The 26,375-nt window shown below is 43.5% G+C and overlaps 3 protein-coding genes across 6 annotated transcripts in view; all 3 read right to left on the minus strand.

The window, feature by feature from the left end:
• crebrf (creb3 regulatory factor) overlaps positions 1–14,189 on the minus strand; it is a 31,833-nt gene extending 17,644 nt beyond the window's left edge. For 2 of the 4 annotated variants that reach the window (XM_048267147.1, XM_048267140.1), the window contains exons 1-10: positions 14,071–14,189; positions 13,444–13,535; positions 7,271–7,499; positions 6,827–6,952; positions 5,002–6,340; positions 4,222–4,416; positions 2,383–2,572; positions 1,989–2,062; positions 1,623–1,745; positions 1,275–1,395 (exon numbers count right to left, since the gene is read on the minus strand). In XM_048267147.1, the coding sequence (XP_048123104.1) occupies positions 1,277–1,395; positions 1,623–1,745; positions 1,989–2,062; positions 2,383–2,572; positions 4,222–4,416; positions 5,002–6,340; positions 6,827–6,952; positions 7,271–7,279 (2,175 nt within the window). In that variant the 5' untranslated portion in view covers positions 7,280–7,499; positions 13,444–13,535; positions 14,071–14,189 and the 3' untranslated portion in view covers positions 1,275–1,276. Of the gene's footprint in view, positions 1–1,274; positions 1,396–1,622; positions 1,746–1,988; positions 2,063–2,382; positions 2,573–4,221; positions 4,417–5,001; positions 6,341–6,826; positions 6,953–7,270; positions 7,500–7,638; positions 8,534–13,443; positions 13,536–14,070 lie in introns of those variants that run through there. The other 2 variants (XM_048267155.1, XM_048267163.1) reach the window with 2 other exon arrangements.
• A 580-nt stretch (positions 14,190–14,769) lies between these two features.
• On the minus strand, positions 14,770–18,860 carry LOC125290470 (V-type proton ATPase subunit e 1-like). The gene is made up of 3 exons (XM_048237203.1): positions 18,620–18,860; positions 17,894–17,941; positions 14,770–15,800 (listed from the first exon to the last, which is right to left on the minus strand). The coding sequence occupies exons 1-3, from the start codon at positions 18,721–18,723 to the stop codon at positions 15,707–15,709; spliced, it is 246 nt and encodes an 81-aa protein (XP_048093160.1). The 5' UTR covers positions 18,724–18,860; the 3' UTR covers positions 14,770–15,706.
• Positions 18,861–19,498: 638 nt separating this feature from the next.
• LOC125290486 (prenylcysteine oxidase-like) lies at positions 19,499–24,799 on the minus strand. Its single transcript, XM_048237204.1, has 6 exons — positions 24,326–24,799; positions 23,843–24,049; positions 23,181–23,355; positions 22,701–22,912; positions 22,038–22,178; positions 19,499–20,616 (listed from the first exon to the last, which is right to left on the minus strand). Exons 1-6 carry the CDS (start codon positions 24,426–24,428, stop codon positions 19,955–19,957), a joined length of 1,500 nt encoding a protein of 499 aa, XP_048093161.1. The 5' UTR covers positions 24,429–24,799; the 3' UTR covers positions 19,499–19,954.
• Between the last annotated feature and the right edge of the window lie 1,576 nt (positions 24,800–26,375).

Consider the following 26,375-nt stretch of genomic DNA (forward strand, 5'->3'; position numbering starts at 1 on the left):
CATCTAGTATACAGTTAGAAGAGTTATCCCCAACCTGACCCAACCCTCCCCTTGAATAGAATGGGATATTTATATATATTTTTTATTTTTATTTTTTTTTAACATCTGTTCAAGTTGGTTTTACAAATTCAGCTCTGCGGAGGGAAAATAAACTAGAAACAGCCACGGCATAAAGGAACAGAATTACAAAGCCCCTTTCAACGACTCTACAGATCGCTCCCACCCACAACGAGACCTCATCAGAGCGATGCTCCTCTGAGTCCATCCCAGACTTAAGAGAGTTGTTTTGTTTAGAAAAGGATGCTTCTCTTTCTTTTTTCCTCACTTTTGTTGTTTCTTTTTGATTTTGATTTTCTTTACGTTGCCTTTGATGTAGTTTGCAAAGGATCACCTGCTTATGCTACTGTACTAGAATGGGAAAGCAGACGCAGTTCAAGAAGTGTACACATCTGCAGATGTCGGGGCGAAGAGCCACCATGTTTACACAGACTAATATAGAGAAGCAGGTCATCTGATTATCTGATTACAAGACAAAAATCGACAGAGCCCATTTCTACAAGCTTGATTGTTTTTCAGTGTTTTTTTTTTCAACTACTAAAATCTCACAGCTGTGGTCACTCTTGACTATACTATGCAGCTTGATGAGGTGACCTTCTTCACATACTACATCTGCTTTCCCATGCTAGTAGAGGTGCATCCTTCAGGCCCTTTCTTGTACACTACAGAAAAAAGCTACTGCAATATCTTATTATTTTGCTTCTGTTATTTCTTTTTTCCTCTTTCTTTTTAGAGAAAATTTCCAAACAAAAACATAAACTAAAAGTAAAAAAATTCTTCACAGGAGGTATCTTGTATATTGGCTTTAAATGGCGGCCCTTACGATCAGGTTCTGTTTTTGTTTTATACCAGCACATGCAGAGATGGTTGGAGAAAGACTACTGAGTGCAGGGACTATTACGGTTCACGGTTCTGGATGTATGTGTGTATATATTTTCATATATATATATATATCTATATATATGTGCGTTGAGTGCGTAAATACATACTGGATACCAGGGCTGGCATGTATGTACTGACAGGGACCGTTGAGGCCGCCAGGGGTGCAGAGGGGTGTGGGGGGAGGATGCATTTCCAGGTCAGGAGGTCATGCAGACAACGGGCTGATACAGAGCATGGAGGAGAATGGCGCAGATGGCTTTTCAGGTGTTCTGTGCCCAGCTGTCCAACGTGGGTTGTTGGGGTGTGTGTGTGTGTGGGGGGGGGGGGGGGGGCACCTCTACACTTTCGACGTGGGCACACGCAGCCCCACCAGCCCTCCTGTGGGATCCCCTCGGCCAGTGGTCTCCAGAATCTGGTTCACGAAATCCGACGTCTGCCCGGCAACTGGCGACTTCACTGGAGGCACAAAAAAAGCGCACACACACACACACGACACACACACACGATAAATGTAGGACCTTCATCTTAGTCAAGAATTTCCTCATTCTTCTTTGCCAACTGTTGCAAATACTTCATGTATCATATCATCTGAAATAAACCTGCGGCTGTTTGATTTTCCTATTCATTTCAGCGCTATGAGAACATTGTTTATAGACTATGGACTTCCTGAAGAGGAAAATTACCCAATGTCTCATCGATGAGTTTGTCAAGCTTCTCAGCCATACATGTTTCCTTGTCGTCTGTCGGATCCTGGACTCTGTTAACGATTTCTTCCTTGATGGCGTTAATCACAAAAAGCAATCGATCTGCAGACAGAAACAGTCAAACGATCATCTCTGTGAACTCATGCCCCTGTATTCAATCATTCTGAAACATTTAATCTCTTTCAGAAACATCCTCATTTCTCTCACACCAGCACAGATCAAGACTCGTGTGATCTCTTAAAGAGGGCCTTGCTAGAAAGTCAGTGAGGCAGACACAGTATCTGAAATATGGCAGTGTGCGGAATGTGCCTAGGACTGTTTGGTTTCCACTGGGAAACAATGTACCGTATTCAGTGCCAAGTCCCCACAGCTTGACCTTGTTGGCCTCATACTGGGCTTTCTTCTTCAGCCTGCAAGCCCTGTGAGATGAATGTGAGACAAAGAAACAAACACACACTTAAGACTGACATACTGGCAGACAAGTTCATCGGTCACAAGACTTTTTTCACACTCAATAATTGCCAGTGTGCTAGTATGACTAAGCAGAGCTGTGTTTGGGTATTGAAGACCCAAATAAGGAGAGAGAGAATAGAAAGAAAGAAAGAAAAAAAAAAGAGGAATGAAAAGACAGCTAGAGAAAGGGTTACCTGCTCATAATTCAAACCACACTGAGCACAAGGAGAAAATGAAATGCTAAATATTGGACACTGGTGTTCAGTGAAGCACGACACACACATACCTGGAGGCCAGCTTGTTTTTCTCCTTGCGAGAGCGTGGACGGGCAGTGAGGGGCAGCTCGCTGACGGGCGTCAAATCACTGATGACCTTATTTAGCTTCCGCAGCTCGTTGCCAATCTGGAGGAGTTTACGAGGGTTTGGAGTTAGGTCCTCAACGTCGGTTCGTCGGGACTTCTTCAGGGTGTACTTGCCTGTACACACACAAACATTCAGTTAAGATTTAGGGCGTTTTCACACTTGTCCCTTTCAGGCTTCTAAATGAACTGATTGATGACTCAGCCATTTTTGTGCATATGTGAACACGCCAACTGAACTCAGACCCCTCTAACGCGAATCGAACTGGCAAGGTTCGCATTATCTGTGCATTGTGAACACAAATCGCCCTGGGTTCTCTCACATTTTGCATTGTAGGCTAGCCTATTTTGTCATACTTGACTTTCCATTGCCAAAAGAGAAGGAATGTCGTTTATTATTTAAAAAATAACTATTATCATTAGGCTCACGATGGGCTTAGCCTACAGACATTTGTAATTTGGCTGCAAATTTTGCAAATTTTGGCTGCAACGTTCGGCTGAATTTCTTTTTATCCAAGCTTTTGGTAGCCTAACCAATGTAATCCAAAGTTCGCTAATTCTTCATTACTCACCATTTTGCATGATCTGCTAGGCTCTGTCGAACGGGCTGCTGTTCACTTGTCATTCTAGACGTGAGCTTAAGTTGGGCATAGCAACAGTAACCAGGTGGGACGGGCCGCCACTGAGTTAGACAGTGCGATTGGCTGGCATGTTGACTGACAGCTCAAAAGGATATTTGCAATAACTTCAATGAATTCATTCTGAAAATATATTATAATATTTCAGAAAAAAAATGAATTAAACAAAATCACCACACCAACTATGGGTTATGATAATTATTTTAACCTGATGATGGAAATGAGCAACTACATAGCCCATAATCCAAAGCAGTAGCCTAAGGTCTGAGACCCCCAGAGAAGGTATAGTGTGAACAGGAAGGAAACTGAGGCCCCATCAGAGCTGCTCCAGAGTGCACCAGAAAGAGATCCGAATCCTCTTTCAAATGAACTCATAATGTGAATACAAAATGAACAGAGTCCCTTTTGTTTTGGTCCACTTCCTGGTTCCCTTTTAGTGGACCGAGTTCAGTTCTTTTAAAAGGGACTATAATGTGAAAACACCCTTACAATGATTTACGGGAATGAAACAGTAGTTATGGCCATCCCTCACATTAATCTTCACATTGAGATTTTTCCATGGGATACATGGCAGAGGAATCTCCGTACCACTTCCCGTAGTGGAGTACTTTGCCTCCGCCTCCCTATATTGGGACACCTCGGCGGCTGTTATCCCTAGTCACACTTCTTATTACAGGCTGTGCTTAAGTATAAGTATAAGTATAAGTATAAGTATGAGTATAAGTATATATACTTTTTTGATCCCGTGAGGGAAATTTGGTCTCTGCATTTAACCCAATCGGTGAATTAGTGAAGCACAAACAGCACACAGTGAACACACAGTGAGGTGAAGCACACACACTAATCCGGTACCAGTGAGCTGCATGCTACTAGCGGCGGGCGGCTCAGGGAGCAGTGAGGGGTTAGGTGCCTTGCTCAAGGGCACTTCAGCCGCGGCCCACTGGTCGGGGCTCGAACCGGCAACCCCTCCGGTTACAAGTCCAGAGTGCTAACCAGTGGGCCACGGCTGCCCCTTTAATTTCATGAATTTAATGAAATGACATAGATGATTTTGTGAGTACACACGAGTAAAGGAGCGTGCATGCGTGTATATGTGTATATGTGTGTGTGTTCATGTGTGCGTCTTACCCTGATGCAGGCCATTCTTCTGGTACATGTTGCTGGGAAGGGTGTCGCGGTCCCACTCAGAGGGCTTGAGCATGCGCTCCTGCTTGGAGGGCGTCAGCTGCTCGCTGTACTCCCAGAAGTAGCGGCGTTTCCCCCTCTTACGGGAAAGGCCTGCCGTCAGGCCCTTCACATCCTCCACCATATCAGCATCACAGCCTGGGAGGGGGGAGAGGAGGAGGAGGAGGAGAGAGAGAGAGAGAGAGAGAGAGAGAGAGAGAGAGAGAGAGAGAGGAGCATGAAAGATTCAGAGATACAGTGGAAGAGACAGACAGCACATGTGAAATATAGAGAAGTAGAGAGAGATAAACAGTCAGAGAGAGAGAAAGAAAGAAAAAAAGGGGGTGCGTGACAGGAAAAGGGGAGGAAGGAGAACAAGCAAAACACAGTAAGAGAATGAGTCATATTCAATAACTGCAGTCGTGCTTACAGAGCCTGTGCTTGGACAAACCCACCAGAGCGACCTGACTCGACAGATAGATTCACCAGTCGCCATGCAATGACTGAGCACAAAGCAATAGTTTCTATTCAACCCACAGTGTCTTTTAGCCTGCTAACTACCCCGATAGCACCTCACTGTGGGCAGTTGGAACAGTTCCACAGTCAGACTCTGAATAACTTGTTTTGCTGCGTCATGCGGCTCTGTTGATATTACTGGGAAAACCCCTTGGACCTAAAATACTCTTCCTCGACTCGCAGCTTATGGTGGTATTTGAAGGGTTTTCCTTTGCAAGTCATTCATACCTGGCTCAGAGAAGGCGTCGCTGATGTCATCGTCTTTGTCCCCCTCGTAGTCTTCGTCCTCCTCCTCATCATCATCGTTCTCCGAGAGCTCATGCTCACTGCCGAAGCCTTCGTCGTGGTCTTCGTCGTCCAGCTCCAGTGCTCCCTCGTCGTCCTCCTCCTCTCCTTCCTCTTCGTCCTCCTCTTCCTCGTCCACTTCCTCCTCCTCTGGCAGCGCTTTGCCCGCCAGCCTGGCCCTGGTGAGGAACAGCGAATAGTTGTGCTCCTCCTCCTTGGTCTTATCGCCTGCTGCCGCCGCGGCTGCCACGGCTCCCGTCGTCTCCGCGTCAGTCGTTGCCACGCCGACCACGGGCAGGAGGCTCTCGCTGGCCCCTGGCATGGCGGGGAAGTGAAGCTTAACAGGCAGGCCGCGTGAGGTGCCCACTTCCGGGCCTGCGGGCATCTCGTGTTTGACGGAGCCCTCTACGGCGGCTTTACGGTCCACTGTGGCGGGCAGAGGGCCGTCGGGAGAGGCCTGGGCGGCGGCGGCGGAGGCCCTGCTGGCTCCGGGGCGTGGGGGCGCCAGACTGGCAGTGGCGGCGGCCACTTTGGGGAGCTCGAGAAGCGAGCAGGAGCCGGAGGGCGAAGCGCTGGCCTGGGGGTCGGGGAGCTTGCCGGGGTAGCGGTGGGGGCCGCTGATGCGCACCTTGGCCTTGCGCACAAAGTCACTCCCGCCTCCGATGCCACCGCCTTCCATTGTAGTCGTGCCGAGAGCCTTTGAGGAACCCTGGTACTGGGTTTTGGACATGGTCTCTGTGCTCGTGGCCACTGGCCAGGTGGCCTTCTGCGAGCCCTCGGCGAAGTCCGGCAGCTGGTTCTGGCTGCCCGTTGCTGCCGACGAGGAGGAGGCCGTGGAGCAGGACGGGAAGGAGTGGGGTGGCCGGCCGGCCTTCTTGCCCTGCGCAGACGAGAGTGAGGGCAGCAGCATGGGCTGCTTGGGCCCCGGCGGCTGCAGCAGGTCGGGGTGGTAGAGCGTGTCGCACACGGGCTGCGAGTCCTCGCTGTTGAGCTGCGCCAAGGTGGGCGTCCGCCCGATCACCTCCTCGTCCTGGTAGGGGCTGGAGAAGTCATCCAGGCCCAGGAAGTCCACCTCCTTGGTGCCCCAGATGTCGCAGCTGGTCAGCCGCGTGTACTTGGTCAGGTCCTCCCAATAGCTGTCCCACTGCTCGAAGTTGGAGCTATGGGCTAGCTCGCTGCTGTCGCCCAGCTCCACCAGCGGCTCCATGCCCTCCATCTCCCGGCACTCACCCACGCCCAGCATGTCTCCCTTGGGGCTCTGCCGGCACGTCATGTCCCTGTCCTGGAAAGTCACATGGCACAGAGAGGACGTGGGCATTAGGCAGACACACAGACAGACAGACAGAGATATATATATATATATATATATATATATATATATATATATATATATATATATATATATATATATATATATATATATATATATATATATATACATACATATACATATATACACACACACACATACATACATATACAAAGGCTAGCCACTAATACATATTCAAATCACTTAAATCGTGTTTTATGCTGATTAACTCCTTATTTGAAAAGAGCTAAAAGCAAACCGCTAAAAGCAAACCACTTTACCATCATATTTCACCTGTATTTCTACAAGTTAGAGAGTTCTATAGTTATAGTAGTCGATTCATAAATGCATGACATGTATATTGATTATTGGAGAGTAAAGATATTCAACATGGCCAGTCATGTGTTAGTGGAGGGGTGGAGGGCTGCTGCACCTTCTCCATCACCTGTGGCTACTTACCAGTTCGTACATAAAGTCTGGGTCTGAGCTGTTGGCCAATAGATCCGTGCTAGTCAGCGCCTGGTCAGCAAAAGTGTAGTTCTGAAAGGCATCCCCAAAGGGAGGGTCCATCCCACTAATGCTGGGCTACAACACACATCAACCAACAGCAGTTAGACACTAATCAGCAGATGGACATGTCAGGCATAAACAACGCAGATGAACACATCTACATTTAACATTTGAAGACTGGTCGATGGCGTGATTTTGCTAAATTTCTGCCTTCATTTCATAAGGAATACAGGAGACCTTAGTTGTTAACCAGTAATACTTCACTTGTAAGGTCATTTTTGTTATTTCAGTTTCAGTTGCAGTTTTTTCACTGTGTCTCAAGGGCTTATGGAGATATTCGAGACATGTCTGGCTCGAACCATATGGTATCTGACGGACATAGCTACAACATACCTGAGGCATTGCCAAGCACAGATCGCCAGTTCCTTATCGGAAACTTTTCACTCGCAACCTGCACTCCTCGGCTTCTCTGTTTTTCCACTTCCTTTTTATGCAAAAAACTCCAGTAGAAAATTGGTCTCTGGGTGGTAAACAAAGTCCTTTTTTGTGTCCGCTCGCCTGATCCGGAGGCCTAACAGCTCATTTAGATACGGCTGTGCGGTCCTCTTCCGTTGTCTGGTCGCTGTGGACAGGACGAACCCAGAGCAGAACAAGAACAGAAGGAAAGGGTTAGAGAGGTTAGAGATGTAATAGGCTCTACAAAATCAGAGAAAATGACATGTCAATGAGAAAGACACACACACACACACACACACACATACCGCTCAAGTCCCTGCACAAGCTTCAGCGAAACATCCCCTATGAATAAACGAAACTGAGAGAGCTAAACGAAAACAAACAAACGGCATGCTGTTTCACAAATCGAGACTCAAGAGAAGCGTCGAGATGGGGAGAGAGAACGAAGGGCGATTGCCTGTCAAAAACGTCTGTGCATTTAAATACGGCCCCACAGACAGCACTAGGCAGCGAGACTCGGCACGGTACAAAAGGGAAAAAAAAAAAAAAAGAAAGATGGCCTCCCTCTGCCTGGCCACTTTAACCGTGGTCAGAAAGAGTTACGGAGGTCGGCAGAGAGAGTCTGGTCATTTCCATGGAAGGACAACCGCGAAAGCCAGTGAATTCGTCTGGTCCGAGGCAGATAGAGGGAGAGAGAAGAAGGGAGAGAGACAGATGGACGGAGGGAGAGATAGAGGCATAGAGAGAGAAAGAATGAGAGCGAAAGTGCGAGAGTAAGAGGGAGAGAGACGAACGAGGGCTATTTTTGTAACAGTCACAGTTCCCTCTCCTCTCTCCCTACTGCTGCTTAAGAGGGACCCGAATCTCCTCGAAAAAACAGGGACCCAAATAGCAACGACTAGACACCCTCTGCATAGCCAATCAGTTGTGATATGCCACGAGAAAAAGTATCTGTGACTGAGAGGAAGATAGACAGATAGGAGAAATTAAGAGAATGAGAGATAGTGAGATGAGGAAAGAGAGAGGGAGAGAGAGAGAGCCCTGCTGGCCAGCTGCAGCGCAACAGCAAAACAATCTAGCTCCTCTTGTGGCTGATGACATCATTTCCTGCCGGTGTGCAGTCTCGAGTCAAATAAGCATCTTATCATCCTCGAGCTTCTGCACACGGCAGCAGGCTTTGCATACTACCCACAGCAGGAGGAAAACAACAACCCAGACAACACACTGTCTCTCTCACTCGCTTTCTCTTTTTCTCTCTCCCATTTTCTCTCTCCCATTCTCTCATTTTCTCTCTCTCTCTCTCTCTCTCTCATTTTTATTCTCCACTGCAGCCTGCCTGCAACCACTGCACAACTTTGCCACAGTTCAGTAAGTTAGGGTTAATACATTACTGAACTTGGAGCTTAAATGTCAGTGGGGGGGAACAAAGCGGGGAGGGAGGAGGGACATTAGCCTATCTGGCTATCTGCCCTGCTCCACCATCCCCACCTGTTAGCTGGGCTCGCAGCGGCTATTTGGGAAGTGATTGCAGGGAAAGCCCTTTAACTCGCTGCATGCTGTGGACAGGCTGGACTCCCAAACCGGTCACCCTAAACTATGCAAACACATACATACACGTAAACACAGTCAGACTCAGACACAGACACTCACGACAGCCTAGGGACAAGAGCATAAAGAGCATATGGTATCTCATCTCCGGACTCTCTGGTGAAGGCCACGAGCAGATAGGGACTATTCATAACAGAGATTCTTAACTGGCTTTGTTCCCGAGTAAACTGCTCTCTGCCATGGCTTAATCCAAACAAATGAAATAACTTAGATACTATCTGACTTGGATGCTTACTCCCATGGGCCTATGGACTAGATGGATACCTCGGAACAAAACAACACAGCACACAGGCCTCTGTCTGTTGTGGTAAGCCTGTTCTGTAACACACACACACACACACACACACACACACACACACACACACACACACACACAAAGCCGACAGGTTGGTTAAAGGTGGCACACCAGCCAAATGACAACCATGTTCAGCAGCCAGGACCATTCACAGCTCTTCTTGTGACAGATGATCATGTCATGTCATAATGAAAGGAGTTTGTGTGTGTATTTGTGTGGGCAGGTGTGTGTATGAGTGGATGGGTGGGATAGGCGTACTATTTCCACGTGATGAGGCCCATTATCAGGTGCTGCTCTGAGCTGAGCCACACGCATGAGCCGACAGAGTCAACATGAGATCACACGGATGGAGAGAGAAAAACAACGGCGAGCGGAAAACACACTCGCCTGCCTCTAGAACTCAGGTTACAGCCATTATACTACAATTTAATCCATCGCCCCAATGGTAGCACAACATCACCAGAGACGTCAGTATGCTGTGCTGATGAAACTCCATTTTTAAATAGTAGTGCCAAAACTCAGGACTATCTATAACTACAAGGCCTGCATCACATGTTAGGGTATACTTGTTGCTTTACTCTTAAATTTAGCCCAAATAAGAACTAACATAGCTAGAAAAAGATCTTACTGCTTAGTTCTGCAGGTCTGGCAGCAGACTGAATGGAGATTTTATTTTCCTTTGCAGGCATGCAAATTTCCCCATATAAGATCACTTCCCTATTGCGTTACTAGGTACCATATTAGTTCAAACTTTGGATTATTTGGAAAGGAGGGATTATCAAACACGGCTTAATATTTACCTAAACAAGAACACTTAGCCATTTGAGCACTGAACGCAGCTGTTATAACTAAGCTATAGGGGTAAATATTATACTTAGAGTTAATATACTTAATACTTTCGTGGAGCATTTACTATTTGTAGCGTCATGTATTTCATTATCAGATATGTAAATTTGGTTTCTTGAACAGGCTAAATCTAATCATGCCATAATATAATTATCCGTCCATGTAACTTTAGAATGACCTCAATGTTGCTAGCTTGACTGTAAGACATCTATAAATGTCTTGAGCATCATAGAGCTAGACAACACTAGCTAGGGGAACATAATCATAAAAGAGCGACGTGTATATAGACCCTTTCAAGAGAGTTCCATTATCAGCATCATAGTTGACCCCACAAGACTTACTTTTTAACATTCCATATGTTATCTTAATGCAGAGGAAGTAGATTGGGGCCCAAATAGAACGTTCAAGCATTGTTTTTGTTTTTATTGTTGAAAGGGTCTATAGGAACTCTGTTCCCATACACTTCCAGTTAACCCTTCACATAGGTTTATGATCATAGCAGTAAAGGGAGCCACAAAGTCAACATGCCCAAACTAGGAATTGGTGTCATTCTTATTCCCTCTACGCATTTCTGGTTTGTTTGTTTGTTTGTTTGTTTAATTTAATTTAAGGCCATTTCCGCAACTAAGGCTATTTAATGGCCAGAGCACTGTGTGTTATAGAAACTTAAATATATGTTTCTTAAAATCTATGCTAATAAGATATTCTAAAACCTTCAAAAAGGTGGACGCATTTCTGGTAACATGACATCACAAAGCAGCCACATCAAGGCTGTGAGGTATACCAGTAGGGTTTGGTTCAGGTTCGGCTGTGAGGTATACCAGTAGGGTTTGGTTCAGGTTCGGCTGTGAGGTCTACCAGTAGGGTTTGGTTCAGGTTCGGCTGTGAGGTCTACCAGTAGGGTTTGGTTCAGGTTCGGCTGTGAGGTCTACCAGTAGGGTTTGGTTCAGGTTCGGCTGTGAGGTCTACCAGTAGGGTTTGGTTCAGGTTCGGCTGTGAGGTCTACCAGTAGGGTTTGGTTCAGGTTCGGCTGTGAGGTCTACCAGTAGGGTTTGGTTCAGGTTCGGCTGTGTCAGACTACTGTACTGACTACTGGATTGTTTCTTTTACTCTTTCTGGCTGTTGCTCATAGAACATCAATGGCTGAATAAATGGGCTACAGTCTGCACAGTCCCACAGGTAAATCAGCACAAGAGAGCTAACCAAAGCGACCACTGTCAGTATCGTCACAGCAAAGGCTGAATACTGAAAGTTCAAAACAAGGTTCCTCAGCTTTTACTGCACTTTTTAGTCCCTTCTAGTGGTAAGACTCAGAGGACCCCTGTACAAAGACTGAAGAGAGTGAGACGTCTGTGTGTGGGCGTGCTGCGTCCACATGAGCTACCCCACTGAGGCTGCAGGCATGCTACGGCTCTGCCAATAAATCAGGAAACACAAACTGTCAATGGTGTCAAAATTAAGTGCTGAATTGGCAGTCAAATTTAGCCCATCAAGCAAAGAATGTTCAAGCGTATCAGGTCATGTCTAATAATCAAATCATTAATTTCAGTACAGCCTTGTGATCAGATCTTCATATAAAATATAGAAACAAAACCAACATGAACATGCATGCTCTCCCTCTTTCTCTCCCACTTCTGAGTTTTCAGAGAAGCAGTAGCAGCCAAGCAGGTGTCTGCCTTCCGGCTGATATGCAAAAAGACTCCTGCCTCTGCCTTCCTTTGTATGAATTCATTTACATGATAAATAATATACTGATTATTAGCTGTGACTGCTTGAGAGCCAGTAATCATTTAATCATTTATTGATCTCCTAGCATATCAACATGTTGCTAGTGTTTGTATTATCCTTTTCAAAACAATGCTTACATTGATGTGTGCACACTTATGGATTTTTGCACTTTGACGAAGACTAAACAAACATTCTCTTTGGAATGCAAAATGCTGTCCTTATGGATGTACAGGCATACTGACTAAATGATACTGTCCAGTCCATAGGGTTACAGCTTCGGGTAAAGAATATCTACTCCAATATAGGCCTATCAGAAAGGCTATATCTTGATTAATGCCCAAAAGTAGAGCAAATAGTTTGAGGGCTTATAATGCCCAATCCAAATTCATAGTCCTAGCACTGTAGGTTTTCGTTGTATGGGTAGATGTTTACTGGACAATTGTAAACACACAATTTGATCATTGTTTTGATCGATAAACACACAGTTCCAACACATAATAACGATAAGTTAATCGCGATCCATCCAGACGGCATTATGAGCAAGCAATGCTATCCATCCATTTGTGTTTCCACGTTTAGCACTTCGGTAATTAGGTTTATTAAAAAACAAAGCTAACACCCTCTTTATTCAGGGTTTGGTGCGCAGTGACAGGACACGACCACTAATCTGGAACATAAACATAGAGGTTTTCGGCCACGTATTTCTTCAATGCCCGCACAATCTGAACGGTTAAAATCTGATTTCTTCCTCTGACCTACTAACACACGAAAAAACCCTGAACTCAACATGGACCTCGTTGCAAACAAATAATAATATGTCAACCTAACCCACATTCAGTTCGAGCCAACGCCCACGAAAAGTCGATGTGCCATTGGCTACCACTCTTGTGTTAGCCCGCCTCCTCGATTGTATGATTGGTATTGCGTCCCATCTATCAAAGGGGATATTTTCGATAAATACCCTGCCTATTTCACGATAGGTTGAACAGGCAAGCAACAAACAATATTAAAAGGCCCGATCACGTTACATAAATGGCTGAGGACATAGATAAACCCAAGAAATGTAATCGCACGGTTTTCAAGGCAATACATTTATAAACCACATGATCAGTAAGTGCAGTATTAGTTTAAATACCCATTTAAATGAGGCAACCGATTATAAACATGTAAAAAATACAAACGGCCACGCTGGAAGTACAGTCTCTCAATTAAGCAAATACAAATTTTCATCTAAAAAAACTACACCGTGCAAGCCCTGTAGAAAATTCAACGTGTGATTCGCTGTAGAACCAAACAAAACATGGCATACTGCTTTCCGAAGATTCCCTCTTGGCATTACACAGGTGGGGGCGTGTACCCTTATGGAGCTGTTGGTGCTGCTTTTAGTTGACCTATAAATCCATTATTTAAGTAGATGTGTGATCTTAATATATATCTCTGATATGATCATCCCATTATTAAAACTTGCCATATAGTGACAACTCAAATCTAATAACTTAGTTTGCGCCATGGTTACCTTGAAATGCAAAGGTAGGATATCGTCCATGCATGGAAATTTACGTTACCTAGATGACAAATGGTTTCAAAACGTGTAAAATCCTCTATTCCAGCTGTGTCGAAAATTGAACATTACCTGTAATGTCATGTTTGACGAAACTGTGTCCAGGAGTTAACATGCTGCCAGTATTAGTTTTCCAAATCGATAGGGGCGGCCATGTACGACTGCTGTTGTTTTCAAGACAAAATTATTAACATCAACGTTTTTTAACCTAGCTAGCAAGGTTATTCAAACCAAATCAATGATAAAACAGTGACTCTGTAGTTAAATTGTACTGAATTGAGGGAGAATGCGTTTATAATGCAAATCGAAATCGTGATAATACGGGGTTTGCTAGCTAGCACTCCGTCTGAAATCGTGTAAAACATGGCCAATGATAAGACTACTCTTTATCAGATAAACGAACCATAAAACTACTATCGAAACACAAAAACAACATTAAGAGAGAAACTATGATGGTTTAACAACGAATTTTTCGTTAAATATGGTGTGGTTTAACGCGGAACTAAATCTTGTTTCTCAATAACTATGGCCTCCGTCCCTCCCCTCTACAGTAGCAGCGAGCAAGCTAACCTACTTGCTAGCCAACAGGCTATAACAACTTAGCACAGGAGCTAACCAGAGATGACACTATTTGCAAGAGATCTGGGCAAGAAACTCGACTGCATTTCAGTAAAACCTCAATAATATAGCTGGACTCACCTTTATAACATCCATATAGTTATCTTTATGAGGTTTATCTCCGTATTTTCACGTCTTTAAACGAACTTTCTATCATTTCGTCGGAGTCCACGCTGCCTTCCTCTCTGGTTTGTTTTGTTTATCTTCTTCCTGACGGGTTCCTGGAAAGCGCGTGACTCTCTTTTCACGTGCTTTTCTCTTGACCAATCAGGGTTGAATTTTGGGATTGACCCAAAACAATACATTTTCGTTCATTTCAGTCAGTTTGCAAATATAGTTTTGTGACCATATTTTCTACAAGGTTCAGGTTGTCGATTGAGACAATGTATACTTATTTTCAACATATCAGTTCGATATGCAGTAACAATCAGAGGCAATTAGGCCACTTTATCATATATATAGAAGATGTACATATACAATTTCAAGTCTCTTGATGATGGTCAGTTTGTAGATAGCCTCTGCACAGTAAATTTGTTCAGTTCTGTCCTCGGCCATAAGTAACTAAATTCAATGGAAAAATATTTAATTTTCATTCTCATCATGCAAACACCTTTGATGTGATTTAAAAATAAAGAATACTGTATTCTATTATAGATATGCAGCAGTTTAGGATTGCCGTTTTGGTGGTGGGTGTTATGCTGTAAAATAAAATGTAACTGAACAGAACTGGTGATGACCTGGCAAAACAAAAGCAACTTAAAAGACACACATGCACACACATACAATCAGACATTTAATTCAGGATGCACTTGTAATTATTTGGCAATCTAGAATAACCTATAAATTACATGCTCTATGACGGTAATGAGTATCGAAAATGTGTATAACAACATTAATCAATCTTAATTACAAAATCAGTAAATTGTGCTGTTAAATCGTGGCATTAAGGTGAAATACGCAATCATTAATTTCCATAATTAGACAGACATACCTTAGCAGATCAAAAGGCACACAAATAACAAGTGTAATAAACAATGTGGGGGCAATACTTATTTAGAGCAAGAATTTAGGGTCAGAGTTTCTGCAACCTGACGGTTTAGAAAGAACCCTCAGAGTTCTTGTCAAGGCTTCAAGAATAGAAGTGAGGTGGGGGCTTGGGCTACTTTGATGGGAAGTTCCAAGACTGTCAGCTCAGGCCCCTGTCCAAGGCTCTGGGCAATCTTGAGGAGTCTGCAATGCACCCGCTGCTTAGAATCCGCCCGCGTTCCAGGGCCTTGTGCCAACCTTTTCACTAAATAGGGAGTTACTCAGCAGAAACACAAACCCTAAACAAAAAGCGAGGCTGAATGATGCTTTGTACAGACAAGAAACTTGCACTTTCACCTCTTCTGTCTGTCTAGTGGCACAAGTATTTCATACAGAATAGTGGGAAAACATATTGAATTTAAAGTAGAGGGAGAGAGAGAGAGAGAGAGAGAGCTGTGAGAGAGAACTGTGAGCTGAGAGTATTGCCTCTGTCCCCTTTCCAATTCATCAACCCATAGAATTGAAGAGCCTTCACAAAGTATCTGAAGAAAATGATGGCAAGATGAATCAGGTTCCGAGCTCAAATTTGTCTGAGAGTGACAAAGAGTAGATATGTTGTTTTGGTCCTCATGGTCCTCAATGGTGAAATGCAGAGAAAATATTTTGTTTCTGTGGTGTGGTGAATTGTGCTTTAAGGCCAGTGATACTGCAGATACCAAATGGTGTCATTGCTCAAGGCCGGCCCAAACAGAGGATTCAGCTGTGCCAGGATTGCTATCAGCCAACTGTAGAGGAGAGAGGAACAAACAAAGTCAATACTTGTTTGAAAAGAAAGAAAAAAAAAATCACATCCTCCCTCCATACTTAACCACTTTATTATCTACAACAAATCATCATGATGATGAATACTCAAATAGTTCTGTGTGAAAGTAACCAGAGAAAGCCCACAAAAGGAACAAAGAAACGCATTGCTTCCACCAAGGAGATTAGGTTTTCTGTCTGTCTGTTTGTCAGCAGGATTGCCCAAGGAAGATCCCATGGCATTTTGTAGCAGACCTGAATCAGGGCGCATTCACAATTTATTTTCCACTTTTGCTAACATTGCACGATAGGGCATTTGAATTTCCCCTGGGGATCAATAAAGTATATCTATCTAGCTATTTGACCTTTTAAGAGGTTCATGCCTAGTGCCCTTCTAGTGGGTACATGACATATTAAAATTAATAATTATGTTTTATAAAGGCAGTCAGTCATTCAGAAAAAGCCAACAAAACAGTGAGTAAAAATGTAAAATGTGATATCAAGCAAAAACAAAAAACCTAACCAAGTGAATAGTACAATTCTTTTGCACAAACATACAGGCATTTGAGAGCGTTTTTGGGCGGTTACCAGGTACGCTATGCTGTTGGAGGTGCAAACACCTGTTTAGTTGTATAATGAAAGCACATCTTTTAGAACATAATGATAACTAGATGTACCGCAGAGCGGTACAAAATATGACCGCCGCCCAATCCAGCACGTTTTCCACAAAAATAAGTCACGCTGAAAGGCATATATGATTCTAACTGTCTCATTGAATTGCATAATGCACACTCAATTCTCACTGGTATCTGCTAGACAACAAGTACCAAAGCATGATTAGTTCATAGATTTCACATGTAATATACATTTTATACAACCCCACCCCCATCTTGCCTGTTCATAATTCTGAGAAATTCTTCACCACCATTGAAAAAGCTGTTGGTAGCATCGGCTAACTAGCGCCAGATTTTGGAGTGCAGGGGACAAGCCGAGATGGGCTATGAGACATACGTTCACACTCGGTATCATGCTTCAACACACTTTAGGTCAATATCACACCGGAATTCTCCTTTAAGTTACTTACTTTTTTGACGGCAATCACTCCTATGAAGTATTGCTACTGTCTACCCAAAGTGAAATGCCTGTTTCGAAGTTACTAACTGATGGTCAAATAACCAAAAATCTGATTGTTTGTTGGGTAAGTGTCATAGTGACACAGATATTTCCCATATTTGGCTGGCATCTGATGCCATGATCATTTTGGACACCAAAAAAAAAAGAGAATATACAACAAATAATTTAGTCCTAAAAATCCCAAGTTGGATAGACCTACTTACCAGTTAATTCTGCAAAAGTAAATTCAGATTGTGACACTTTGTGCGTTCACAGTGCTATAATGACATGCCCGTTTTGTACAATCAAACGGAATTGTTTATTATTGAGAGACTTTCCTTGTGAAACAGCTGAGGAAAATTATGATGACATGAAACATCTACCAGAAAACCTGGCTGGCTGAAGTAGTCCAAATAAATAGCTGCAGATGGCAAATGCTCAGAGATAATCACGAGACATGTCAAGCAAGATCTGTTCTCATGACTCTGGCTGAGGTGAAATCTAGATGGCTGTGACTTCTCAGAGTGGCATGATTACACAAATGTCTCAGGCCTGTTGATCCTCTTCATGCTTTCTTACATTCTTTCTCTCCTTCTCTCAGAGAGAGAGAAAGAGACAAAAGCCTATTTGTTTTGAAGACAGCACTGGTGAGGAACAGAATTAATTGCAATATGGTCTGCACACCGCCCCCTATAGCCTTCAAACATGGCATGCACTTCCTCAGTTTATGGAGGTAGGGAGATGGCCTTGGGAAGTACAATTATCTAAGTCCTTGTGATTTGGGATACATTTAGGGATGTCCAAGGGTTTGATGTGATCAAATAGTAAGAATAGGCCTAAGTATAAAGGAAACCACGGGGTGATTGTAACACTTGAAAAACATACATACTTGAAAAAACAGTTGGGACGCATTTTTATATTAATATACAGTATTCTCCCAAGACTAAGAAAAATCCATACTTACAACAAGTAGCAGCAGACAGCTGTCAGTATTAACATTGTAATGATGACCCTGTGAGTGAAATGGGTTAGTAGTGTAACAGGAACAGAAACAACATCTCTATTGTAGTTCTAGTGGCAGAGCTGAGAAACCTACATAGATCGTGATGCAACTGCGTGATCACCACATGATTAAATCGGGTTGTTTGAGTTTTAACAAACTATTTTACATGTACTCTAACAGAGAGCATGTCTAAACTATTAACAAGTCATTCATTGAACTAGTCTAACGTTACTTAACCGTTGTGTATGCCTCCCAAGTACAACTAATTTCATGTACTTTTTCAGTTCATTCAGTAAGCGTTCCTAACATGTATTACACAAGAACACGTTCAGAACAAGATTATACTCAGATATATCATACTGTCCAGATTCAGAACATAACGTAAGACATTATTTTAACTTGGGTTGCTCTTCTAGAATCAAAGGAGTCCTCTGGTATTGCTAACGTCAGATATCTAGTTACCTTAACTCAAAATAACGTTAAAACTCCACCCGTGTCATGTCCATCAGCATTACCAACAGACCTATGGGTTTGTAGCTCATTTCTTTAACAGAGTAGATATGAGTTAACTGTATTAACTAAGTAAAGCGGAGAAAATCTACGCGAACCTGATCTCGCTTTTTTAGCTAACCATTAGGCGTAAAGTAGTTAACGTTAATGTCAAATAGCTAGCATGAGTTAACTTACCCACGGTTAGGTCCTTTAGGAATAAACCACGGTACAACTCCTCCAACGAAACCCCAAAACAGCGTTACAACAGCCATAGGAATGGCTAAATTGTGTTCTGCCATGGTTTTCAGCGAATACAATCACTTTCTGTAATCTGCCGATAAAGTAACCTAACTTTAGCTACAGTCAACTTTTACTACGTACTCTGGAACACATGAGGAACAGCGGTCACATGACTTAGAAGGCTCTATGGTCCTACTGGTTGGTTTATGAAATGTCTGAACTGACCTGACGACGACAGCGGAGTAGTTATATTGGATTTGATACAAATTGATTTGTCGCATTATCTATTTTTTGTTTATTTTGTTCTATATTAAATGTCATGTTCAGTATTTAACTCAACAAAATGATCTGCTCATGTAGTCTTCTTGGTCCTCATGGAGTGTCATTAAGGATTCAGTAGGCCTAGTCTGATAGTTGTATTCTACTGTAGAACTGAGACTAATGTTGAAAGCTGCAAGTAATTGCAACCAGCTGTCATCAACCTAGTGAAGGTGGTTGAAATGTATGATAGGTTTCAATTATATGGACCCTTTCAACAATAACAACAAAAACAATGCTTGAACGTTCTATTTGGGCCCCAATCCACTTCCTCTGCATTAAGATAACATATGGAATGTTAAAAAGGAAGTCTTGTGGGGCCAACTATGATGCTGATAATGGAACTCTCTTGAAAGGGTCCATACTACCTGTTCAGTAAACTCACCAAATGTTCTCTGGGTCCACTGAGAATAAAACTTGTGCATTCTTTAGTAAGCCTACTCTACTAGAGAGGGAATCTGCCAACTGCCATGCTTGAGGATAGATACTTAGAACAAAATATTCCCTACCAAATAATAAAGAATTGACAAACATGTTTATTCCAATTCTCTTAAACATATATACAGTCCAGCAACAGAGGCATCTTCAGAACAATGTTCAGAGCTTTCAGAGACATTTAAATAAATAATTTAGCATACAGTGAACCGAATATTGATTTACTGAAATGGCATCAGCTGAAATACTTATAGGAGTGGCATGCCAGCCCAGTGTTTAATGTGTCTGATATTTGTAAATACATATGTACTTGTAAAATCAAAGGTTGTCAAATGCCTGTTTGACACCCATTAGTTTTCAGATTGAATAATCTTGTCAAAAGGAACATTAGCACGGAAATACCATTGTTGTTGTTTATCTAATTGAGATGCAGTCATTCACATTTCTGATTCACGCGCACACACACACTCTCTGTCTTTTAGCCCATTACCAGTAGCTCTTCAAAAAAAGTTTTCTCTGTACACTAGACGCTGGTTATTACAGCTCAGTCTTGATTTTATGCATCAAGTCCTTCTGGTCAATCATCTCAACCTGGCGGCTCCAACGGTGGTACGCAAGCAGGGCAATGTTCTTTGCCGCCACAGAACTCATCTCCATGGCACTGCCTGCCCACTCAATACCATTGAGGTAGTAGAGTCCATCATGTAAGATGACCGGTGGGAGTTCCTGGGTGCTCCAGTAGTGCGGGTAAGCCTGCCAGTCCGTTACCTGCACTGAGTAGTACGACTTAAACAGCGTCTTCAGCTCCTTCTTACCCAAGGGCTCTTGGGAGAAGACCTTGTAGACGGCAGCCTCTTGAGGAGGCTTGCGGCGGAAGCCAGTGGTGATGTTCACTGGACAGACGTTGGCCACGCTGTTGAAGAACAGTTCGGGCGCCTCCGTGGTCAGGATGCTGGCGAAAGGGAACAGCTTGGGGTCTGGGTAGCCAAAGTAGGAGCAGTTTAGGTAGCCATGGACGATGGTGGCAACAGTGTGGTGGTAGGCTCCCGCAATAGTGGGAGGCGGAGAATCAAAACCTTCAAAGGAGATGCCAGAGCCCACACTGGGTTGGAGGGGGGTGGCCACCACAACGATGTCATACAGTTCTGTCTGATTCTCCATCTGGCTGGAGTAACTGAGGCGATACTGAGACGACTCACCTTACAAAACAGCAAAAGGCATTTCACATTCAAATCGTCTCAATACAATATACTCAACTGTCACAACAGATACATGGAAAACTTAAGGAGTACACTCAACTATCGACATGTGGTGGTGAGAATTATGGAGGTATTATGTAGAACTGGACAGTGTGAGGAAGTACCACCCCCATTAATTTCAGTGGCCAACGCTAGGCTAGCTAATTTAGCAAAATATATACAGTGGGCTTCTACCTTTAAAATGGCATCCAACATATGCTCACTTCTTCCCACATTTTCACAACCAAGTCAATTAGGTGACATATTTCTGGTGGACACAACACGAAAGAATGCTGTCTATGTGGATTGGTGGATGAACTGGCAACTGACTGCAAGGAGGATCAGCCAATCCACATGGATGGCATATCGACAAGTAAACACATGTCAGACGCCATTTTTAAAGATGGCAGGTGGCCAACTGAGATGCTAACAGGCTGATGCTACCCTCTAAACCTAGACCCTCTAGTGGGAATACTTAGTTTAGATTAGTTTAGTTTATTAGTTTTGTTTGACAGGGACCATGCATAGAATAGCTTCTATACCAGGGTTAGCTAAATAGCTAATTTGCACCTGTAGCCCCTGGGCAGGATGTTTAAGCACAGTAAAAACATAAACAAACACAGACATGAAAAGACAACAAGATAAACATTACAAATAGAAAAAAAACTAAGTGAAAAACTACTAAAACAAAGATTATACATGGCGGAGCAAGATATTTCCTCTGGAGCCACTTCCGGGAACCTGGATCGCACGAGGGGGGGCGGGGTCAAAATCCCCCTTTATGCAGTGCAGAGAAGTCTATGGCCATAGCGCAGGATTTCACCACATATGTTAAGATCTTGGTTCTATAGTTAGGAATGTGAATTTAATTTAATTGAATGTTTCATGATCCTCAAACCCTTTTGACCATTTCAGGTACATTTTTAGCATTTTTGAGCATTCCAGTCTGGAGAAAATCGACTTTATATCAGGTGTGGGCCTGTTATTTATTCCGCTGCTGTTGGCCAGTTGCTATGTACGGTCATCAATACGTCAACGTCACGCCTCTTCATGCAGACAGGACTCGACCCCCATAGGCATGAACTACAAAAAAAAAATAAAAAAAATAAAAAAATAAAAAAATAATATCTTGCTTCGTCATGTAAAATCAGTCTGTTGAAAGTAGTGTCTATGATTTATCTTTATTTACCCATCATTTTATATCTAAGAATGTGTGAAAGAGAAATTTCTGTGAAAACGATTCTGTGAAAACGATTCTGTGAAAACGAAAAGATTTCTATAGCATCTTACGGTCAGAAATATATACCCAACCCCATACCCCCAACATGATCTATCAATGCAAACATCAGCAGTGACGGTCAAGAGTGGTTTGAGTTGCATACCTGCAGCCTGAGGTGATATGGCATTGACCTGTGCTTGGATGAGGTTTGCTTTGGCCAGCTTTAACAGCCCAGAGCAGACCAGCTTATTCCCCCCCTCCACTGCCCACAGGTTGGCCTGAGCCCCTGCAAGAGATACCGCCCCTGGGAAACAGAAAAGGCATATCGTACACTCTTCCCCATTGGCTACATTGCAGCTGTTGAGTGAATAATTGTAAATATACTCATTTTAGGGGCATCCGTGGCCTACTGGTTAGGGGTTCGGGCTTGTAACCAAAGGGTTGGAAAAATGTGTGGGGGGGGAGTGGTTGAGCACTGCTCTCCCATGCCCACATCCACGGCTGAAGTGCCCTTGAGCAAGGTGTCTAACCACTCACTGCTCCCCGAGCGCCGCTGTAGCAGGCAGCTCACTGCTCCAGGTTAGTGTGTGCTTCACCGGGTTAGTGTTCACTGTGTGCTGTGTATGTTTCACTAATTCACAGATTGGGATAAATGCAGAGACCAAATTTCCCTCACGGGATAAAAAGAGTACTTATACTTACTATTTTAAATTTAAGATTGAGTCTATGTCCAAATATGAACAGGATACAGAGATAAGATGGTATGTCTCTGCAAGCTTTACACCTGACCACAAACAGTTCTGCGGAGGAACATCTGACTTCTTACCTACAAATGCAGGGATGCTAACGTTCTGGGCATAGTTGACCCTCATGATGGGGGCAATGACTTCATCAATGAAGCGCTGAGACACACCGAGCTCCAGAAGCGACTCTGACAAAGGTCGCTGGGTCATATTGTGGAACCCTGAGCCTCCCAGAGAGCTCAGTAGCTCCTCCACCGAGCTGAAGGCATAGCCATGGGCCTGGTATTTATAGATCCTGTGGAGAGGTGTGGGGGTGGGGGTTAAAAGGAGGAGAGTGAAATGAGCAGATAAAGTATTAAATAACAAGAGATAGATAGATAGATAGAGATAGATAGATAGAGAGAGAGAGGTCACATTCAGTAGATATTGATTGGCATTTGATGAGTGAGAGGGGCCAGGGGCAACAACAATGAGGAGAGATGTGGGAGGAGGTCTGGCTGCAGCAGTCACTAGAAATTCTTCTCTCGGTACCCGGTTCCCCTGCACCCTCATTCTCCACTCACCTCATGAACTTCTCCATGATCTCCTCCACCCACATCTGCAGGCGTATGAAGCTAATCCCATAGCGCCACCACAAGCGGAAGAGGTCAAGGAGGTACCAGTCGGTCTCCTCCAGGATGAACTCTTGGCCATTGAACACAGCTGTTTTCCCAGCCACATTCTTCCTGTACTTCAGCCCTGGTGAGAGTCAAATCAACATCCATGATACCTTCCCAGATGGTACTCGAAACATGCGGTCCTGGTTTCAATTAACCTGGGTGACCACCCACTCTTATCTAAACCACTTTGGCTAGGAGGAGCATTGTATTAAGTCCAGTGTTTCCCATACATTGACTTATTTGTGGCGGCCCCACCACAATATCAACATTGACCACCACACAATGATTTTCCTGGTTGTACTAAATTGTGCTAAAATCTGGTTAGAATTATAACCACACTGCACTAAATTGTTAAAAACTGTTGCATTCAAGTTAATTCTGCAAACATACCACCACAAATAGAATTCAATTCTGTGGGAAACACTGAAGTCATTTCAAGAAAGCTGGTTTAACATATGGGGCCTAGTGAATTGTGGAACGGTATTCTTTTCGTCAATATACTAAGAAAACAATCTGAAATGATTGCCTATTTCAAGTGGAAGTGAGAGCGGTCAACAGATACGTACCAAGTTGTTTAACGAAGTCTTGCATATGCAGATTGAGAGAATGGATGATGGATCCACCGGACTCATAGTCGTGGTGATTAACTGTGACTGTTGCCAACCGCCCGCCGACAGTTCCTTTTTCAAAGACATCAATGCGTACCTCTGGCCCAAAGTGCTGCCTTAAGAAATGAGCTGTCGCAGTTCCTCCAATTCCAGCCCCGACTACCGCTAAAGATACAAGAGGGATATAGAGATTGAGAGATATTCAAAGTTTTGGCATGATAGCAAGATTGGTTGTTCGTCACATCCTGTCCAGCTCTAACATAACTGAAAGGTTACAATGTATAAGTCTACTTATGTATTGCAATCCTTGCCTTGGGTATCACTTAAACAGCTGGTAGGGACTACAATACTTGCAACAATAGTAGCCTACAGGCAACTGCACATTTTGATAGAACGAACCACCTATTTTGTTAGCATCCCCTGGACCTCAGACATGCTTACCGATTTTGGATGGTGGTGCGCCATCAAGTTGTGCAAATCCTGAGTCTCCGAGCACATAAACAGACGTTAATATCTGCAGATATATCAGAAACCCAGGGTTCATCGTTGAGCGTGAATTAGGAGGAAACTGAGCAATCAGCTCCGGGTTGGACTAATGTTACGGATGATGGATTGGGCCGGTGCAGTCATCGGGTCCACGGATCAGTCGCTGTAGCTCCGAATGTCTAGAAACCGATGACCGCTGCGAAATACAGGAAGTCGTTTAATCAGCCCGATGAAAAAAATAAAAACGCTCACTTTGAGGGTTTGACAATGACTGCCTGCCATCCGGTAACAAAACACGAGCGCCTGATTCCCTGCTGATTCCATATAAGAGGTCACAGCCAATAAAACTGCGCGCGATAAGCCTTTTCCGGGTTGGGTGGGATCGAAATCCATTCATTGGCTGAACCAGAACCCAACGAGCAAAACGTAAAGTCTATGCTTTAACAGGACAGCAGAGGGTGCAAATTAAAGACGTTAAGAGCTACAAATAAAAGCTATGGCTACGACCTACAAAAGAGAGCAGGGTGCTGGTCATGTAATTAGAATATCATGAAAAAGTTGATTTATTTCAGTACTTCCATTCAAAAAGTGAAACTTGTATAATGTATACATTAATTCCACACAGACTGATATATTTCAAGTGTTTATTTCTTTTAATTTTGATGATTATAACTATAGGCCTAAGGAAAACCCCAAATTCAGTATCTCAGAAAAATAGAATATTGTGAAAAGGTTCAATATTGAAAACACCTGGTGCCACACTCTAATCAGCTAATTAACTCAAAAACACCTAAAGGCCTTGACATGGTCTCTCAGTCTAGTTCTGTAAGCTACGCAATCATGGGGAAGACTGCTGACTTGACAGTTGTCCAAAAGACGACCTTGACACCTTGATGCAAGACATGGGTTTCAGCTGTCATTCCTTGTGTCAAACCACTCTTGAACAAGAGACAGCGCCAGAAGCGTCTCGCCTGGGCTAAAGACAAAAAGGACTGGACTGCTGCTGAGTGGTCCAAGTTATGTTCTCTGATGAAAGTACATTTTGCATTTCCTTTGGAAATCAAGGTCCCAGAGTCTGGAGGAAGAGAGAGGCACAGAATCCACGTTGCTTGAAATCCAGTCTAAAGTTTCCCGTCAGTGATGGTTTGGGGTGCCATGTCATCTGCTGGTGTTGGTCCACTTTGTTTTCTGAGGTCCAGGGTCAACGCAGCCGTCTGCCAGGAAGTTTTAGAGCACTTCCTGCTGCTGACTAACTTTATGGAGATGCAGATTTCATTTTCCAACAGGACTTGGCACCTGCACACAGTGCCAAAGCTACCAGTACCTGGTTTAAGGACCATGGTATCCCTGTTCTTAATTGGCCAGCAAACTCGCCTGACCTTAACCCATAGGAAATCTATGGGGTATTGTGAAGATGATTATACGCCAGACCCACCAATGCAGAACAGCTGTAGGCCACTATCAGAGTAACCTGGGCTCTCAACACCTGCGCAGTGCCACAGACTGATTGACTCCATGCCACGCCGCATATTGATGCAGTAATTCAGGCAAAAGGAGCCCCAACAAGTATTGAGTGCTGTACGTGCTCATACTTTTCATGTCCATACCTTTTAGTTTGCCAACATTTCTAAAAAAAAAAATTTTGTATTGGTCTTAAGTAATCTTCTAATTTTGAGATTTTCATTAGTTGTCAGTTATACTCATCAAAATTAAAAGAAGCATTTGAAATATATCAGTCTGTGTGTAATGAATGAATATAATACACAAGTTTCACTTTTTGAAAGACAAATAATGTACTTTTAACCCCACTACATTTGAAATATGAGCATGAAGTACTCGTTACTTTTAACCACATTTGATTCTTTAAATGCAATAGACCAGTGTTTCTCAAAATGTGGTCCGCCAGCAGACGCGGTAAAATATAATAGAGGAATTGTTTGCAACATTGAACCAACTTGTATGCAAATCCTAACAGTTCTGCAACACTGTCTATAAGATATGTCAG

This window comes from Alosa alosa, chromosome 2 (assembly GCF_017589495.1).
Source record: "Alosa alosa isolate M-15738 ecotype Scorff River chromosome 2, AALO_Geno_1.1, whole genome shotgun sequence".
Lineage (NCBI taxonomy): Eukaryota > Metazoa > Chordata > Actinopteri > Clupeiformes > Clupeidae > Alosa > Alosa alosa.

Bases quoted from the DNA above. Each gene is read 5' to 3' on its own strand.
- LOC125290470 (XM_048237203.1), bottom strand. From the start codon at position 18,723: ATGGCAGAACACAATTTAGCCATTCCTATGGCTGTTGTAACGCTGTTT. The intron at 17,942-18,619 runs GTAAGTTAACTC...TTTCACTCACAG, and splicing joins CCTAAAGGACCTAACCGTGG to GGTCATCATTACAATGTTAA. The intron at 15,801-17,893 runs GTAAGTATGGAT...TCTCCTCTACAG, and splicing joins GCTGTCTGCTGCTACTTGTT to TTGGCTGATAGCAATCCTGG.
- LOC125290486 (XM_048237204.1), bottom strand. From the start codon at position 24,428: ATGAACCCTGGGTTTCTGATATATCTGCAGATATTAACGTCTGTTTAT. The intron at 24,050-24,325 runs GTAAGCATGTCT...TTGTATCTTTAG, and splicing joins CGCACCACCATCCAAAATCG to CGGTAGTCGGGGCTGGAATT. The intron at 22,913-23,180 runs GTGAGTGGAGAA...ACCTCTCCACAG, and splicing joins ATCATGGAGAAGTTCATGAG to GATCTATAAATACCAGGCCC.